Here is an 18176-nt window from a genome sequence, read left to right on the forward strand (position 1 = left end):
AAAACTGGAAGCATAGGACTAAAGGGGAAAAAACTTTACTTCCAAAGAACATTTCCCAAAGTAGTTTACAAAAGTTCATCTCACACAAAATTAGCACCTCACTCTTACCATGCAAAAATAATTGCAGTTATAATTTGAATGACAGACAATTTGGTTTTTATTGCTTAATGATCTGTGCTTTAATGTGGGGATAAAAGGCATCCTCTGAATGGAAAGAAATTTTATATAAATAGCAGTATGCAAATCTAAATAAGCATTGACATCTCACTGTTGAACACTTTGCCATTGTGACATGCCCTGAAAAATTCAGCTTTAATTATCTCAAGCTCTAGATAAAAGAGCTGAAAATTATTAAAGCCACCATTTCAAAAGGACTTGTACACATTATTACAATAATAATGTATATACTTCCAAAGAGCCTCTTTTAATGTCACAGTCTTACGGAATGTCCTTATGTTACTAATCTTTATTAGAAAAGCTTTAATTATGGAGAACAGACTCCCTACCCCCCCAAAATCTACCTAAGCATAAACAGGAAATAAAAGTGTAAGAAATTTCAGACCATATTTAATTATGAACACTAAATTTCTAATTTCCTTATCAGTATTTGCTTAGTATGTGAAGCTGAAATCTGTATTTCAAAAAAAAAATTCAATTTGAAATGACATTTCACTTTACAATTAGAAATTCACAGTTTACACCCAGCACAACTGCCCAAATTCCTCCAAATTATTCAATAATTACCAATAGTACAAATTTATATGGACTAAGATTAATTCTAAAATCTTGAAAAACTACAGTATTGACATTATTTTGGTATTCTATCATCTGGTAATATCTATTATTTACAGATGATTTTCTCAATTATTTCTATTACCACTGATGCCATTCCTAACCTTTTCTGCTATAATTTAATACTTTTAAACACCTAAGTTAATCACTTGGCACTGCATGTATTTTTCACCATAAAGTCTACTTTTATACAAAAAAGTACTCAAAGAAAACGTATCAGACCTGTCAGTGAAACTATGGATAAACCAAATAGCACTATAAATTTATGTAGACTTTTTTTTTTTTTTTTTTTAGTATACTGACAACCACAAAGCTCCGAGTGTCTTCCCCAAAGTAAGTGCTATAGGCAGATATGATGATGTATACATACATGTCTTTCAGAGTAATAGTCAAACAAACCTGTTCAGGCTAATAGTAACTAAGCCTTAATTTCAGGATGGATGACCAAGGTGGGGTACAGGAATAGGGATGGATGGATGGGGGTGTGTGTGTGTGTGTGTGTAACAGGAAAAAAATTACTGTTAATTTTTAAGGGGTTAAACCACAGATTTTATACTCTATATTAACTGAGGTAGTGTTTAAAATGAATGTCTAAAATATGTTAATCCCATTATGAATAAGATTACTACATTACTTCCTTTGGAGTTTTTAACCACTATTTGGTCTAGTATCTCTGACATTTGGTTCTTTGGAAAGGCAGTTTAATTATCCAAGACCAAAGACCAAGGTGACAGGCAACGTTCTTAGAAGTACTGTTGACATTTAAATAAACACTTGGGTTCAGTGATAAAGTTTAAAAAATTATTTGTTTTATCTTCAATTAGATTTTATGAGAGAAAATCTGAAGAACCACTTTTTAACATAAGCAGCAGCTTACAGCCCTTATCTGCTTTGTTACAATGCAAGTTGCTACACAGTGCACATAAGAACAATTCACTGAAGTGCAGTCAAAGAGGTGTTGCGGAGTGAGATGAAATGCTTCATCCCAATTGGAACTTTCAGTGCCAGTAAATTAAAAAAAGAAAAAAGAAAAAAATCTTGTGAGTTATGTTTTCTAGTTCACAGGGTTCTTTACAGAGATCCAAAGAACAACTAGATTACAATAAGGATCTTCAACATGGGAAAATTTTAACCCATGTGCTATGACTGTGTCAAAACTGACGTGTAATTGTAAAAATGGTTTACACAAATGAATTTAAAAAGGGTCCTAATCAGTCCAGCTGGATTTTTTTCCTCTATTTCTATTTATATATAGACCTCAAAAAAGATAATCCTTTCATTTACAAGCATTCTAATGATGGCCATGCTATTTTTTTATATACAAATTTGCATATATGTTTAATTCCTGTGAAGATTTCCAAATATCTTTAGACATATACAAATTAAACAAAAAACCTTGCCCTCATCAACAACTTCACAAATGTGATAAAGGCAATTACTATACTCATAAACTCACCTATTACTGCATGTAGTTTGTGCAAAACAAAAACATTGATATAAAGATTAAGTTACTGCTGCTTAAAAATTTGGTACTTAAGGCTTTTCACTACAACTTTTAACCTTAATAACATATTTTATTAATGATTTTTAAAAAGGAAATATGGCTCTTCTTTCCCCATGGAATGTGTAAATTGCAGGCAAACTTATCTTTTCCTCAGGAGATCCAAAGTATTATTTAATGCTTTCTTTTGTTTTAGGTCTCAATTAATAGTGCTTATTCAAGTTCCTGTTTAAAATGATAAGGAAATTTGATGAAAATGGAAGTCTACTGAAATTCGAGGGTGTCCAGAAAGTATCCGGCCATGCAATAAGAAAAATTTATTAACAATGGCTGGATACTTTCTGGACAGCCCTCGTATATGCATTCCGTAAGTGGGAAACATTTCCAATTAAAATACAAAATGATTTTCTGATTTTAATCAGGAACCGTAGTGAAAAACCTTAATTGGTTCAAATAGCCTATAATAACACATTGCAACAAAACTGAAGAGACAGAAAACAAATAAGAATCTTTATGCAAGTCTAGTAACAAAAAAATAACTTATAAGTCCCGGGTTGTTGAAGCTCTTCTTTCACTTTAAGGTTACAAACCTCTGAAGTAGTGTTACAAACATTAAGAAAAATGTGAAAGGGCCAAAAGTTCCCCCTCTAATACCAGCAGTTATAGCACACCCCATTGTGGTAACAGGATGCAGCCTTAGAGACACTGATTCCTGGTTTCCACGAATTAGTTAACAAACAAGGCATCTTTATATTTACCCTAAAAAAGAATTCAGAAACAACTGTGAAGGGTGCTTCTGCATATTCCATTATTGTTCCACTGTCATGATGCTTTTAAAATGAAAAAATAGAAAACCTATGAAGGTAATTCAGTGCTTGGCTCTTGCATACAATGGTAACTAAAAGTCTTAGAACTGTGGTAATGAATCATGAACCCCTCAAAGGGCTCAACAGCGGAGAGAAGGAAGTTGTTTTGGTTAGGAAAGTCAGCAGTTCCAACTGTTCATGTACCAGTAATTGCTGGAACAGTGTACAGAAGATACTCCTGTCTCTGCTGTCCAGTCAGTATTTTCTGAGGCTTTTAGGAAATCCACAAATACGAATATATATAGTATATATCTATATACATCATAAATATGAGGTCAGGATTCAGCAGATGTATCAACTACAGGTTGCTTTGGTGGTATTGCCAACACAGCCTCCGCTTCTTCATGCATCTAGAAAAAAATGGTGAATAATTGACTTTTGTAAAAATAGCATATATTATAGACATAATCTCTCTTTTAACTTAATTCAAACACAGGATTATTCTTGGAAGACAAATTTCAGAAGTACAAATTCTACTTACTTGTAAAAACTGTACATCTTGAAATAATTCTTGTATGAACCTCCGACATGGAAGTCTAAATGTGCAGTGGGACAGCAAATGGGAAACCTCAGAGTAAAGGCATATGTCGTCAAATGTCTGAGGATACTTCTCCTTAATTCTAAAATGAAAGAAATGACTGGTATAACAAAAAACTGTAATCATGATGTACCTATTTTTCCTTTAAAGTATCATTTACTTTAAAAATAGTTTTTCTTCCAGATATTGATTAGATACGTATTTGGGATAATGGCTGAAGAATAAAAAACATTAAATATTCTCATCTCACACTTAAATTAGATATTCTAAGTTTGGGGTTTTTTTTTTTTTTTTCCTTTTTTTTAAGATTATTAAAACCTGAATGCTTCTTGTAAAGTTAGAAATATTCTTTTTCACTGGCATGAGAAATTGCAAAATCTTTATCAGCCTAGGATGATTCAAATATTTTTAAAGTTAAGTTTTACAACAGAAATACATTTTTAAAGTTAGACTAAAGTTATTGATATCTTTGACTGTGCTGTCTGTATCTTTCAATGCTTCAAATGGTGGCTTTTAGCTAGGACAGCACCTCAGAATCTGCTGCGGGTGGGGTGGGGGACACACAGGTTAAGGCCTAGCTCCTAGAGCTCCCAGCTCAGAGGTCTGCAGTAGAACCCAGGCATGTACAGCACCTTTTAAAAAGCCCTACAGGAGATTCTGAGGTGCATGTCTTCTGAAAACCACTACTTCAAATAGTGCAAATAAAGGTGCTGAAGATTCCATCTGAATTTTCTTTTACCACGCTACTGTGATTTAGAAAAATAAAAATTCCACAATTTCTATTAAAAGAAAAAAGGAAACATAGGGAAAAAAATTAAGAATATGTCACTTGTTTTATGTAAGCTCATTTTTTTTAACCTTTGTGGTCTCAGGACTTTCTTACTTTCTTGAAAATTATTGAGGACCACCAAAAGCCTATTTTTTTGTATGTTATAGCCATCATTAACTACTATGTAAGAAGTTAAGAAAATTTCAAAATATTAATTTATTAAAAAAAATCCATTACATGCTAACATAAATAACATTTTAATGACAAATAACTATTTCCCAAAACTAAAAAAAGAAGAATGGCTTTGTTTTACATTTTTGGAGATCTCTAAAAGTCTGGCATGCTAGACGATAGCTGGATTCTCATTCCCGCTTTTGCATTCAATCTGTTACCATGTGTTGTTTTGGTTGAAGTAGACAAAGAAAATCTAGTCTCACACAGATATGCAAAGCAATTTAGAACTACTGATGTAAGTTAAGTAGTAACTTTTGAACTGCTTCAGGTATCTTTTCTCACCTTAAAAAGCAGAACAAATAACATTTATATAGTTTACTCACGTTAAAAGCCCAGTTTCATGACATTTAGTTGAAACTGAACTACTCAAATTAACGACTAATCTTAAAACTTCTTTTCGAAGGAGTATACGGCACATTGGTGTATCATCTGGAATTGTTTTAACACCTGAAAAGAAGATTTCAGTGTGAAGTTAAATATTTTATCCGTATCACAATAAAAAATGATTATAACTCATGAAATTTGTTTTTAAACTAGTTAAACATCTAAAATTGAGATTAATTACACATCACCTGCCAATCACTTAGAGAGCAAAACTCTTTCTAATAAAAGCAGACAGCTAAGAGGATACATGTCAGTAGCTGATACAGGTGTAATATTTAAAAGTCTGCTAAATTGCTTCACTAAAATTGACTTGCTATAGTTTTGAAACAACTTTAATTTACAGTATTTATGAAAAACAAAATCAACTAATAACTACAGTTTTATTAATAATGATTACAACTGAATCTGAAAACTCACCTAGTAACAATTCTGTGCTTTTGGTGCTGCTAGCTGAGCCTTCTTGAGACACCCCATCGCTGCATCCAGAAATCCCTGAAAATTTAGAGGGAACCACTTCCAAGGGATTGTGGATAGTCTGCTCACACCAATCAGAATATGGAATATCTTGAAGGTCTGAAGAAAAAAATAATTATTTCAATTAAAGCATCATAATGGCTTGATTCCTGTGCTTACCCTGCATGAATAAAAGAGATTATTCCTTGTAATTTCTTTTTCCACTTTCAACAATTACTCTCCATGATGAAGATTTTCAAAGTAAATTTAGACTGCTCAGAAATTCATTGCTCAGAGTGAAATTTGTTAAATTCTAAAGATATTTATAAATAAGACTTTATTTTCCTAAGCAACAAAAATAATATAGAATCTGTGATTATTTAAAAAATTCAAATAAAAAAGTACATAAAATTTAAATTGTTATCTAACCCCTTCTCTTCCATCCCTCCTACACCCACCTAAATACCTACCTCCATTGCTAAGTGCCATTAAAAGCTTTATATACGTGTGTATGTCTTTGTATAGTATATACACGTAACTTCAGCCCTTACACTATTTTAATTTTTTCTCTCTTGCTCTTTGAGTGTATTGATGGGATTATACCATATGTATTATTCTATGACTTGCTTCCCCACCCCCCATTAAATAAGTACCAATATAAGAATTACACTTCCCTGGCTTATCTAAAGTTCAATCTGTTCCTTAGAATTAAATTTACTATCCTACCCATGCACTGCTAAGGTACTCCTAGATGGGATTTTGAAGTCAATCAAACATCTTAGTGTTGTTAAAATACTTTCTTAATTTAAAATTTTCCTGGGCACTTACACTAAGTGATTAGAGCAAATGGAAATCAGGAAATTTTTGGTTATCCTTTTAAGGAAGTTAACACTGGGCAACCTATAAAGTCATACAACTTAGTGCTATAAGAAATGTTGGAAATTAGTTAAAGCTTTCATCTTATGAAAGAAAACAGATTCAGAGAAAGAAGACACATGCTCAGCTAGAAGGTAAGACCTCTTGAAAGCTACTCCAGTACCCTTTCCTCTATAATATGTTGTCTGAGTAGAAAAAAACAGCTGTATTTTTAAAAGTCCAGGAAATCAGGCCAGTGTCAACCACACATATTACCTCTCCGGAGCTATCTTGGTTTCCACAAATAGAAATATCACTACTTCATTTCACCTCCAAGCACTCCCTAAAATTACTATTTACATAATACTAAACAGAAAATGCTTCTGTTTCTTGGAAAAAGAAGATCTATAAATTTAGCATAGTTTTGAAATTTTGGTTATTAGGTATCTCTCAGGCACTTAAAAGTGAAACATGCTACTTAAATTACACAGTGATTAAAAAAAAAAACTACTGCAAAAAAGATTTGAGAAATAAAGATGTACTTAAAAACAATTTTTTAATCTAGCTCTCCTCAGTAATACTGAATAATCACAAAAGACAAGGCGAATATTTCAGATTTACTCGATGAACTGCCCAGAGAATGGCAAAAATACTCCTGTACAAGTTATAGTAAGAAAGTTACACTTTTCTCAATCAACATGCTTCTGAAAGTTATAAACTAGTTTGTTTCAGCTTAACCTTCGACCACTAATGACTCCTAATATTTCTAATCTGTTGGAATTGCTTCCTATTTCTAAAGAAGTCATTCATTCTCATTAAAAAAAAAAAAAATTCATTCCTCTAGGTAAGAAAAGTTAAAAAATAATTAGTTTATTCCATCTGGAGAAGTAAAATAGCATTTTAAATATAATAATAGAAGGCTCTTATTACAGAGTATTTTTTTGTGAAACATGCTAAACCATATGACATAATTACACACATTAAATGGAAAATTCACAGATTATGTGGGCACAATATGGGCATTATTTATAAATTGGCAGGATAAAGAGAAACAAAAATTCTTGGAATTTGGAGAACGTAACAGCTAGTTGGCCTGCTCTTTCTTATATATGGAAGATAATGTCCATACCTTAGCTGATAGCAAAACTACATTCTAGACTGAAGATATTTACCTTTAGGGACTTTTATTTTCTATCCTCTATTAAGCAATATTCTAAGCAATGAAACCTAGACACATTTTTACTCAATATACTTTATTTTTTAGCTTGAATTATTGAGCAATTTCATTTTATTTTTAAAAATTATTTCAAAATATTATGGGGGTACAAATGGATCATTTTTGTTATACTTGAGTCAAAGTTACAAGTGTGCCCATCACTCAGATAGTGTTCAGTGTACCTGTTAGGGTTTTCTGGATATCAGATCATGTCATCAGCAAAAAGCAATCATTTGACCTCCTCTTTCCCGATGTGGATACGCTTTATGTCTTTTTCTTGCCTGACTGCTCTGGCTAGGACTTCCAGCACTATGCTGAATAGAAGTGGGGACAGTAGGCATCCTTATCTTGTTTAACTTCTTACTGAGAATGCTTTCAACTTTTCCCCATTCAGTATGATGTTATTTAATTTGGATAAAGCATTATGGCTATAAACTAAGTGGTTTTATCTAAATGGTTGACGTTTAACTTCTTAACCACAGTTGTTTGCTTTTATTGTTTCCTCTCTTCTTAATTACTAAACACTCTACCTTAGCTTTATCTTTTAATTAGAAATGTAGACAAAAAGCACAGGATATAGAGCATACCCTAAACAAAGAGACTAGCTGCTTTCTTTACACCATGTATGTAGCTCAGCATAAGGCTGGCTCCAGCTAAATGCCACTCCATATGAGAAAGAATAAAAAGCTTTAGGAGGCAAAAACAAAATGAAACAAACATCTGGATTAATTTTTTTAAAAAATCATACGCTACATTTTTCCTACCAGAAAGCAGCAAGTCACAAAATACTTTATGGGAAATACTAACACAGTTATTTTGGAAAAAAATTAAGAATTTCTCCAGCCTGAGCAAGAGTGAGACCCCGTCTCTACTAAAAAATAGAAAGAAATTATCTGGACAACTAAAAATATATAGAAAAAATTAGCCAGGTATGGTGGCACATGCCTGTAGTCCCAGCTACTCGGGAGGCTGAGGCAGGAGGATTGCTTAAGCCCAGGAGTTTGAGGTTGCTGTGAGCTAGGCTGACGCCACGGCACTCCAGCTCAGGTAAGAGAGTGAGATTCTGTCTCAAAAAAAAAAAGCGCAATCTAGGTCCATTTTATTTACTCATTCACCAAATACATATTGAGGGCCTACTGTACAAAGCAGTATTACCTGGGTATTAGAAATATAAAAATGAAAAGACATGACAGATCATGCCCTGAAGAAACTTACTGAGTGTAAGAGACAAAAATAACCAAGCAATAATAATCATAATTATCATACGAGATCTATGTGCAAAAGGCAATGAGAGTGAAGAGAAAGGAGTGTCAACACCTGACTTAGAGAGTCAGAGAGCACTTCACAGGCATATACTGCTGACACTTAGGATGAGGTGGACTTGCTAAATAGACCAGATGTATGTCTGCGTAGGGTAGGAGAGGCAAGGAGAGAACAGCAGGGAAAACACATTTTCATGCCTAGAAGTTTATTCAAAAACTTCAAAATCAATCAATAATGGTATGTCACCTATAAAATAGCAGAATGGTGAAATAAAGGATCACAAAAGGTCTTGTGTATTGGGCATGAATAGCCAGTAAAGAACTGCATACAGATTAATTCCAGGCAACAGTATGAAAGATGAGTTGGAAGGGACCAAAATTAGAGGCTGAAAGACTAACACTCCAACAGGGAAATGGTGAGTGACTGAATAGGGTAGAGGTAGTGGGAATGGGGCAAGAGGGGATCACCAACGGGGCTGGGAGATGACTTCTCTGACTGGAGCAGATTTGAATTCAGATGGATTCATCTCAAAGGACATGATCACTTACCTGAATGACTACATATCGCACTTAGTTGGTTACTGGGCTGGAAACCCAGAATTTCAATACAGACACAATAAAGGCAGTTATCATCTGTATGCTCCTGTAGACCAGTGTCTTCTGTACTTTCTAAAAACAAAGACGCATCTGAATGGATTGAATTCATTATTTCCGTAAGACTCATTTGCTGTCGTAGCAAGTGAAAAGAGTTTTTTACAAGACCTCCAGTTCCAGATGGAAGACCTGTGCAGAAGTAAATATAAAATACAATCTGATGAAGATAGTACTTTTCAAAGTGCCTTAAATTATATAAAATTTTAAGGAAGGGAAATTAGGAATGAAAATCAAAACACTTTTTATGACTCAAAATCTGACTTTAACTGGGGAAAAAAAGAAAAATTTGCTTCAAATTATGAAAATAATCAAAGTCAGCAGATAAAATTATATTACTTTAATATAGTTTTAAATACAAAATAGAAAACTGAGATTATATAATTAATGTATCATTTCAATTATCCTCAATATTTGCCTAAAGTAATATTTCTAAGTAAAACAGGTATTTCTTAAAAAAAATTATCAAGATTATAAAGCTATTAAACCTGTGGATTACATGCATATATTCATTAAAATATAACAGTTCATACCAAAAAAGATCATATAATTTATAAGTACATTTTTATCTCCCTCCTTACTCCACACAAACAGCTATTTCTTGGACCTATAAGGATTAGCTTTATAAATTTTTCATGTACTATTTTCTAAAAAATGGAAACAACTCATTTGGTTTTTATCTTCTTGAGACGCTGAGTACTTAGTTGGAAAAACACTTTAAGTACCTCACAAAAAAATATTGTAATTTTAAGTTGACTCAACCAATTACTTTGGTATCATCTTTAAGTTGACCCAAAAGTGGGCAGACCTAAATTTTAAGTGTCATGCTATTAAAAAGAACTAAAAATTTTCTTTTTAATAGAAAGAGGAAATCTCGTAAGAACAAAGAAGGTGTATTACCTCCTGCATCATGCGCAAATACTCTTGCACCTCGATCGTCATGTGGAGGTATGTTTTTTGTCTGAAAATAAGGAATATCCTTCACCTAAAACACATATAAATCATGGTAAGTCCTGCTATAAAATGAAATCCATTTTATGAATATTAGCAAAATTAAATGAAATATGCTTAAAATAGAATTACTATAGCATATGAACCCATAATGAAAAGTTTACTGAAGAAGGCTAAATTATCAAAACTTGACAAAATATTAGTAACCCTGAAAGTCATTACCATATTCTTGGTGAGTAAATGGATACTAAAATAATTATTTTAGTGTTTATCTAAAATGTCTTTAGACCTCTAAACAAAAGTGTATTCTTTAGTACTATCCTAGAGATTTGTATCTCATGGGATTAGGGCTACCTTATATCACTGGGCACCATGCGGCTGCCTTATATGGGATAAAAATAATCAAGGACTAAAAAACAAGGTCAGGAATTTAGTAAATTTCTACAGAGAATATATGAAAAAAGAAATCAAACAAGATACTGATTTAGTATGAGAAGAGAGGAAAGGATAAGGTTCTAAGGACCTAGAGATACTAAATAAAAGAGTATAGAATAGTTGAAAAAGCTGAAATAATTTTCATCTAAAAATTTTTTTAAACAAAACTGCCTTAAAAAATCATTTTCCCTGGCTGGGCCTGGTGGCTCATGCCTATAATCCCAGCAACTTGGTAGGTTGGGGTGGGAGGACTACTTGAGGCCAGGAGTTTCAGACCACCCTGGGGAACATAGTGAGACCCTGTCTCTTAAAAAAAAAAAAAAAAAATTAGCCAGGTGCAGTGGTATGCACCTGTAGTCCTAGCTACTCAGGCAGCTGAGGCAGGAGGATCACTTGAGCTCAAGAGTTTAAGGTTATAATGAGCTATGATTATGCTACTATACTCCATTCTGGGTGACAGAGCCAGGCTCTGTCTTTGGCAGGGGGGAACTTCCCCAAATTAGTGTCGACTCTAAATCATAATTTCTAGTAAGCAGTTATAGAATAGGAAAAAGCAGGAAATCAACTCATAACAATAAAATCTATCATTATACCTGGAATATATCATTGATGTCTACTGGGAGAGCAAGACCAATGTAATCATCTGAGCCACCATATGTAGCACTGGACACCATGGATCTCACTGAGGAGGATCGCTGCAGGGTATTTTGATTAATAGGGCTTAATAAATCTTCTTTATCTAATGATGCATAACTTAAAGCTTTCATGAACCTATAAAACCATAAAAAATCCACTGCATTAGTTTCTTGATTTGTAATATTAATCATATAAAGAAATAACTTATATTCCTATCCTTGTAACAGACAAGTAGCTAGTCAAGTACTAGGACTAAGCAGTGCCATCTTGTTTACTGGGAACACATATACACTTTAAAATAATAGCTGTTATAGGTTGATATGTAAAAGGTCACCAGTAATGTTGACTGTTACATAACAGTTGACATAACAACTGTTATGATCTCCCAGGTAAAGGTGAAAAGATGTGCAATTAGAATAACTTTCAACATTTAGACGTGAAAAAACATTGACTTCAGAAGTCAGAGATATGTTCTAAGGACTATCTTAGCAATCACTGAGACTGCTAGATTTGCTATCATATACCTAATGATATGTATATTAACTCTATACATTATGTTTATGAAAAATAAAATCAATTACTTATCATTATTCATGTGGTAATCTTTCATTATGTACATAAGATTTATATAACACAGAAGACACAAGACAGCAAAATGGTATCATTTATAAACACTACAATATATGAGAGAGCCTCATATGAAACACTATTTCTACAGTGTACTCCTTACTAGAGATTCCATTACAAATATGATATACTGCTATTTCTATAAGATGTATCTTTCTCATATAGATTCTTATGCAATAGACATGCTAAAGACATTAGGTCATTAAATATGAAATGTCTGATTTCTAATGAAAAGTTTATTATAACTCAAACAAGAAGCAGTACAATTGATCAAAGTAAACTATCAACACAATTTTGCCATCTTCACGGTAACTTGTTTATGCCAGCAGTGAAGAAGCCTGGACACCAAGTGGCAATGAAACCACAAAAGGCATTTCCACAGCTTGCCGAGAATTGAATATTTTTCCTTGCATGCAGTGGTCCAAAGACTGAAAGGAGTCAGTTGGTGCAAGGTCTGGTGAATATGGTGGATGACGGAGAGTTTCCAAGTCTAGCTCCTGTAGTATGAGCAATGTTGTTTTTTTGCAACATGTGGTCTTGCAACAGGATTGGACTGTCTCTATTGACCAATCTCAGCTGCTTAATTGCAAGCATCCTCATCATTTCATCCAATTGGTTGCAGCAGACACTCACTGCAATCGACTGACCAGGTTTCATGTAGTGGATAATACCAGCACTGGACCACCAAACACACACCATTAGCTTTTTGTGATGAATATTCAGTTTTGGACTGCGTTTCAGTACTTCATCTTTATCCAACCATTGTGCTGAATGCTTGTGATTGTCGAAAAGAATCCATTTTTCAGCACATGTAACAATACAGTGTAGAAATGGTTTGCCTTTATGTCATGACAGCAAAGAAAGGCAAGCTTTGAGATGATTTCTCTTCTGATGCTCGATTAATTCATGCTGTACCCATCTGTCCAGCTTCTTTACCTTGCCAATTTGTTTCAAATGGTCCAATATTGTTGGAATAGTAATGTCAAACCTTTCTGCTAATTCACACATAGGTTGAGATAGATTCGCTTCCACTACAGCTTTCAGCTCATCATTATCCACACCCTGGTTTCAGGTCACCTATATGGCTCATTTTCAAGATGAAAATCACCAGAACAAACTTCTCAAACTATCGATGTACTGTGTGTTCATTAGCCACATACTTCCCAAACACTTCTTTGATATTTCTAGCTGTCTGTAATGCATTGGTTCCATGATGGAATTCATATTCAAAAATAACATGAATTTTTGACTTATCCATGGTTTCACAAAAACTGCTCTAAAAAAATTTTTGAAAGATAATCACAAGCCAAAACATCCATTTGAAAGAATTAGGATGTACCTTCACAATAATAAAAAAAAAAAGAAAACCCACAAAAAACTCAAGTGTCAAAGTGAAATGTCAGAGAGATCAACTGTCAAACATAGTACTTAAGGAAAGTGGACATTTCACACTTAATGACCTAATATTTACTTGATGTCTGCTATATATATAAGGTACTAGGGAAGGTTCCACGTTTCTATATTTGGAAATGTTATTTGGGAAACCAAATCTTTTCAAATGTACTGATGTACCCTGATACTAAATCAAAGAATTATTTCATAAAATACACAAAATAAGTGCTTCATAAATATTAATAGTAGCCAATAAGATTATCCACCTAATTTCCACCTAAAAACCACTCAAGTGAAATTTATGAATTTCATAAAAGAGGTTAAAAAATTATACTCTGTTATACCTGACTCCATAAAACTCTTCAAGGACTATTAGAGTGGGAGGAAAGAATTATTGGATTATTCTCCTTCCCAATTGCCATTGCAACCAGTGCAGCTCCATTTCTATTTATTCTTCATATTGGGTTTCTACAGAAACCTTTTCCTGAATTAAAAAAAATGGTTTATCTGCTTAAAAAGCAACATTCGAAAAGCTTTAAACCATTGATCTAGTCCAATCTCCACTAGATGAGGTAACGGGCCTAGAAATTTCAAAATTCATAAACTTTACTGCATAGATTTGTCACAGTGAGCTGTTCAGGGATTTGCCTGGCTTTGCTCTGGATATGGCTGCCAAAGCCAGCGAGTTCCAGTTAGATGAGGCATTACTGCATAATTTATTAAATCCTATAAGAGGGGACATAATTCCTCATCTGCTACCAGGAAACTCTCTATTAAATGTGTTCAGCATTATTAAAACAAAACTTCTAATATTATTAAGAATTTAATGTAAGAGCCAGATGGAGTACATCAAGTAACTAGTGATGACGATAATAATAGCTAACTTTAGGTGAGTATAAAATTTGTGTCAGACACTATTCTAACATATATTATTGACATATATGTACTTGACATATATTAATCCATTTAAATAAATGTAAATAAATAATTTAAAACCAAGGAAAGTTATTTAGAAACATTTGACCCAACAACAAAAAATATAGGTACAGAAATTTTTGCAACGATCAAGTTTAATATTGCATACCTTTTAAAGGTAAAATCTAAACTTTATACTTTGACCAGCCTGATATAATCAAAATATGGTATAGAAATCCCTTGAGTCTTGAGGACCAAGTAATTCATTTAGTGTTTATTAGGTTCCTAGTTAATAATCACAGCTACTTATACTGAAAATAATTTCATTGAAATTTTCAGTTATCTTAAAAATAAATAAATGAAGAGGTCAACTTTCGGAGCCTTAAATTGACCTACCTGACAAGGTTGTTTGTTATTGTAGGTCTTAAGCTCCTGATTCCCCCGACATGCTTCTTTTTAAAATCGATCCTTGCAGAAGCGAGAAATAAATAAAAAAAAACTTATGACTTATGTGTCCTTGCAAAACATTTATGTTTATTTTCAGGGCCTACAGGAGTTTCTTTTTCCCCCCTTGCAGCTGCAAGAATCCATTTCAAATCATATCGGGGGTAACAAGGAGCTTATAACCTATCACAGTAAATAATTATAATAGGTCAGTTACGAGGCGTAAGCCGTGTAAAACCTGGCTAATGCTTTACATTTAAATCTGTTAAAATGCAACCATTACTGGTCATTTTTAAACACATATTTGCTCACCTGCTTGGTGTTAATCTGGACTCAAAACTGTTGGCCTTCATGGTGATGGTATCAGTAAACAGCACATCTTTTGCTGGAGATGCCAAAGCTTCAGAGTGAGATAAGGATGGATGCATTCTTTGTTGCTGTAATCTTTTCAGTGTAGCATACCCAAAGGCATCTCTAGAACTTGTGTAACTAAAGTTACAATCTGCTAGACTTTTAATCGTAGCAATAGAGGGTGCTTTAAGGGATTGTGCTCTTCTAGGAAGTGTATGAGAAGAACCTGGAGGCACCAGGGACACTGAGTTTGATTTGGAGAGAGAGAGATGGTTAGACTGTGGCGTCAAATAGTAACTTGTCTTAACAGTTTTAGTACTTACCACAGTACTCATACTTCCACAGTCTGTGTCCATAGTTGTAGCATCTACACCTACTGTCTCTCGTGAAGGACTTGAGCTCATTGAACTTATGCCACTTGTTGTAGTGTCTGTATTAAAACTTTGGCTACGTATTTTCATATGTGAGCTCGTTGAACTTTCTACAACTAACCTCTCTCGGCTTGTGTTTTCTCTGTGATTCTCTACACCAAAACTCTTGTTGAATTTTAAGTCATTTTCTCCAATACTTGGAGTACTACCAGTGTCTTCGATGTGCTTATTCCCAACAAATGAAGTTTCTAATTGTAATGTTTTCTGTACGGTGGAGATGGGTGTAAAATCATCACTGTGATTAAAGTCAACACTGGGCTCCGTAAGTGTTCTGATTCGCCTGTTACTTGTCTTATTTTCAGATGACAGTTTCCCTCCTTTTGGATCACTGCTACTGCGATGTTTTTTATTAGGCAAAGTAAGTGAATTTAAGATACGATTCTTCACAAGTTTACTGGAAGCAAAGAAAGGGAATGAATTTTTATCCTTTATGGGTCCAGATCGGTCAAAAAATGCTGGCTCTGCATCTTCATTGATGTCAAGGAAAAACGTACTAGTAGAGCTGCTGCCAAACCGGTCATCTTCCAATATGAACATACCTATGATTGAAAGATCAATTAATAAAAGCACATATAAAATGATAAATTCATGATAACTACTAGTGACATATAGTTTTTTTTAGTCATCTGGGGGAACAAAATTCAAAAGTAAAGAGTTAAACTATTGAGCCACATGAAAAGAGCTTCCTTGAAACCCAGAGTTTAGACTTGAATAAATGTAAAATTATGTCATCTCCTGTTATTTCCACAGAAAAACCACAAGACTCACTATGGCACAGGTTACATAAAGTTTCTTTTGATCTTCCAAATATTCAGGATGAAAATAAAGGGGAGCAAAAAAAGAGACTTGACCATGCATGCTAATTCAATAGGTACAGATTCCCAGTGGCTTATTCTTCAAATCACAATAATCTTGTAAGAAATGAACTCCCAATGTTAAACATACGTACAAAGAACTATGTTATATTTTTTATAAATACACATTTATACTAATTATGTTTATTTCCTATTTTGCCTTAGGTACTAAGAAACTTACCTAAGTTCAGTGCCTACCTCTAATAGAAGACTCAACCCAGGTGCCTAATCACATCTACAGGATTCTGTTCAATTTTTAACTCTTCTGTTGAATAAACTACTTTAAATATATTTTGAAAGAAGGTAAACGAAAATCCTAAATGAACTTGCATTTCTATATTTTGTCAATTCTAAGATGCACATTTTTCACATTTAATCTCTTCTATTTTCACACAGAATCTCTGATTTTAAAATCAGAATTCATCTGGCAATCAGTGGTATGTCACAGTTTAATAAGCAGCATTTTTTTCTTCTTTCTTAGTGGTATACAAAATACTAGTGCATCTTATAATTTGTGGAATCTTAGATTTGGTGAAATACGGTTTAATACATGTTGCACTATCTTCTTAAAAGGAAGACCCCCATGCCTTAAATTTTATATACCTAATAGCACTTAGCACAGGGCTTAAAAACCACAAACCGTTTTATATGTAATTACTTTTGATGCTCTATCTCTTAATAATTCCACTGCTTTAAAATTCAGTGCGTCTCTCAAAAATGAATATGTGAATACAGTATGTCTTAAAAATATATTCTGGTTCAGCAATCTCTATATCTGAAAAATAAGTAATAAATGAAGAAGATAAATAAATACTTGTTATATTTGTCTCTTTTCTAAGAACAAAAAACGGGATGGTTCTTTTGGCACATAGCTTATATAATTATGCATGTAGGATTTTTCAAAAGCTATTTAGAAAGCACGGGGAGAGAACAATATAGGCTTATGACTATACTCTGTGTTGTGAAAAGATGTGTATTATCCAAGATGCTATTATTGCCAAATAATTATCTGAAAAAAAGTAAATTAGAAATGTAACAAATACATTTAAATTTTGAAAATACAAATACAAATGTTAACATTGGCTAACTTCACATGAACCTGTCATCATACTTACTCGATGGCGCAGATTCACTTTCACTATTATGTCTAGAGCTGGTTGACTCTGAGTTCAAACTTAGAGTGCTTGGGATAGATGAAAGTTCATTACAGAGTTGTTCCACATCATCTGGAACTACTGGCCACAAATGTTTGCGACTATGCCTCACAGCATCCCAGTTGTGACATTTTAGAATATCACAGCCTTGTTTGGTTTTAGCTATGAGCCCAAGTACATATACACAGGTCCTGTATATAAAGATATAGTAATAATAATTTATAATCCCAAACTGAGATTTCTTAAAGCAACCACAGATTAATTTGCTACATGTACACTTGAATTTTCTTTAAAACCTATTGAAAATTATTTAGTTTGTGGAAAAAAATGTATTAGAACAAGTTAAAAAATAAATTAGCAAAAATTGCCTGGGCACGATGGCTCATGCCTGATTATAATCCCAGGACTCTGGGAGGCTGAGGAGGGAGTATCACTTGAGCTCAGGACTTTTGAGGCCAGCCTGAG

The 18176-nt window shown here is 33.4% G+C and overlaps 1 protein-coding gene across 3 annotated transcripts in view; it reads right to left on the reverse strand.

Moving 5' to 3' along the window:
• Positions 1 to 3434: 3434 nt before the first annotated feature.
• Positions 3435 to 18176, reverse strand: part of RICTOR (RPTOR independent companion of MTOR complex 2) — a 42801-nt gene continuing 28059 nt past the window's right edge. Inside the window, exons 21-30 of one of the 3 annotated variants that reach the window (XM_069492108.1) lie at positions 17673 to 17902; positions 15234 to 16242; positions 14874 to 14945; positions 11501 to 11678; positions 10422 to 10506; positions 9420 to 9653; positions 5502 to 5657; positions 5024 to 5147; positions 3641 to 3779; positions 3435 to 3509 (exon numbers count right to left, since the gene is read on the reverse strand). In XM_069492108.1, the coding sequence (XP_069348209.1) occupies positions 3435 to 3509; positions 3641 to 3779; positions 5024 to 5147; positions 5502 to 5657; positions 9420 to 9653; positions 10422 to 10506; positions 11501 to 11678; positions 14874 to 14945; positions 15234 to 16242; positions 17673 to 17902 (2302 nt within the window). The remainder of the gene's footprint in view (positions 3510 to 3640; positions 3780 to 5023; positions 5148 to 5501; positions 5658 to 9419; positions 9654 to 10421; positions 10507 to 11500; positions 11679 to 14873; positions 14946 to 15233; positions 16243 to 17672; positions 17903 to 18176) is intronic. The other 2 variants (XM_069492109.1, XM_069492110.1) reach the window with 2 other exon arrangements.

Source organism: Eulemur rufifrons, chromosome 17, assembly GCF_041146395.1.
Source record: "Eulemur rufifrons isolate Redbay chromosome 17, OSU_ERuf_1, whole genome shotgun sequence".
Classification (NCBI taxonomy): domain Eukaryota; kingdom Metazoa; phylum Chordata; class Mammalia; order Primates; family Lemuridae; genus Eulemur; species Eulemur rufifrons.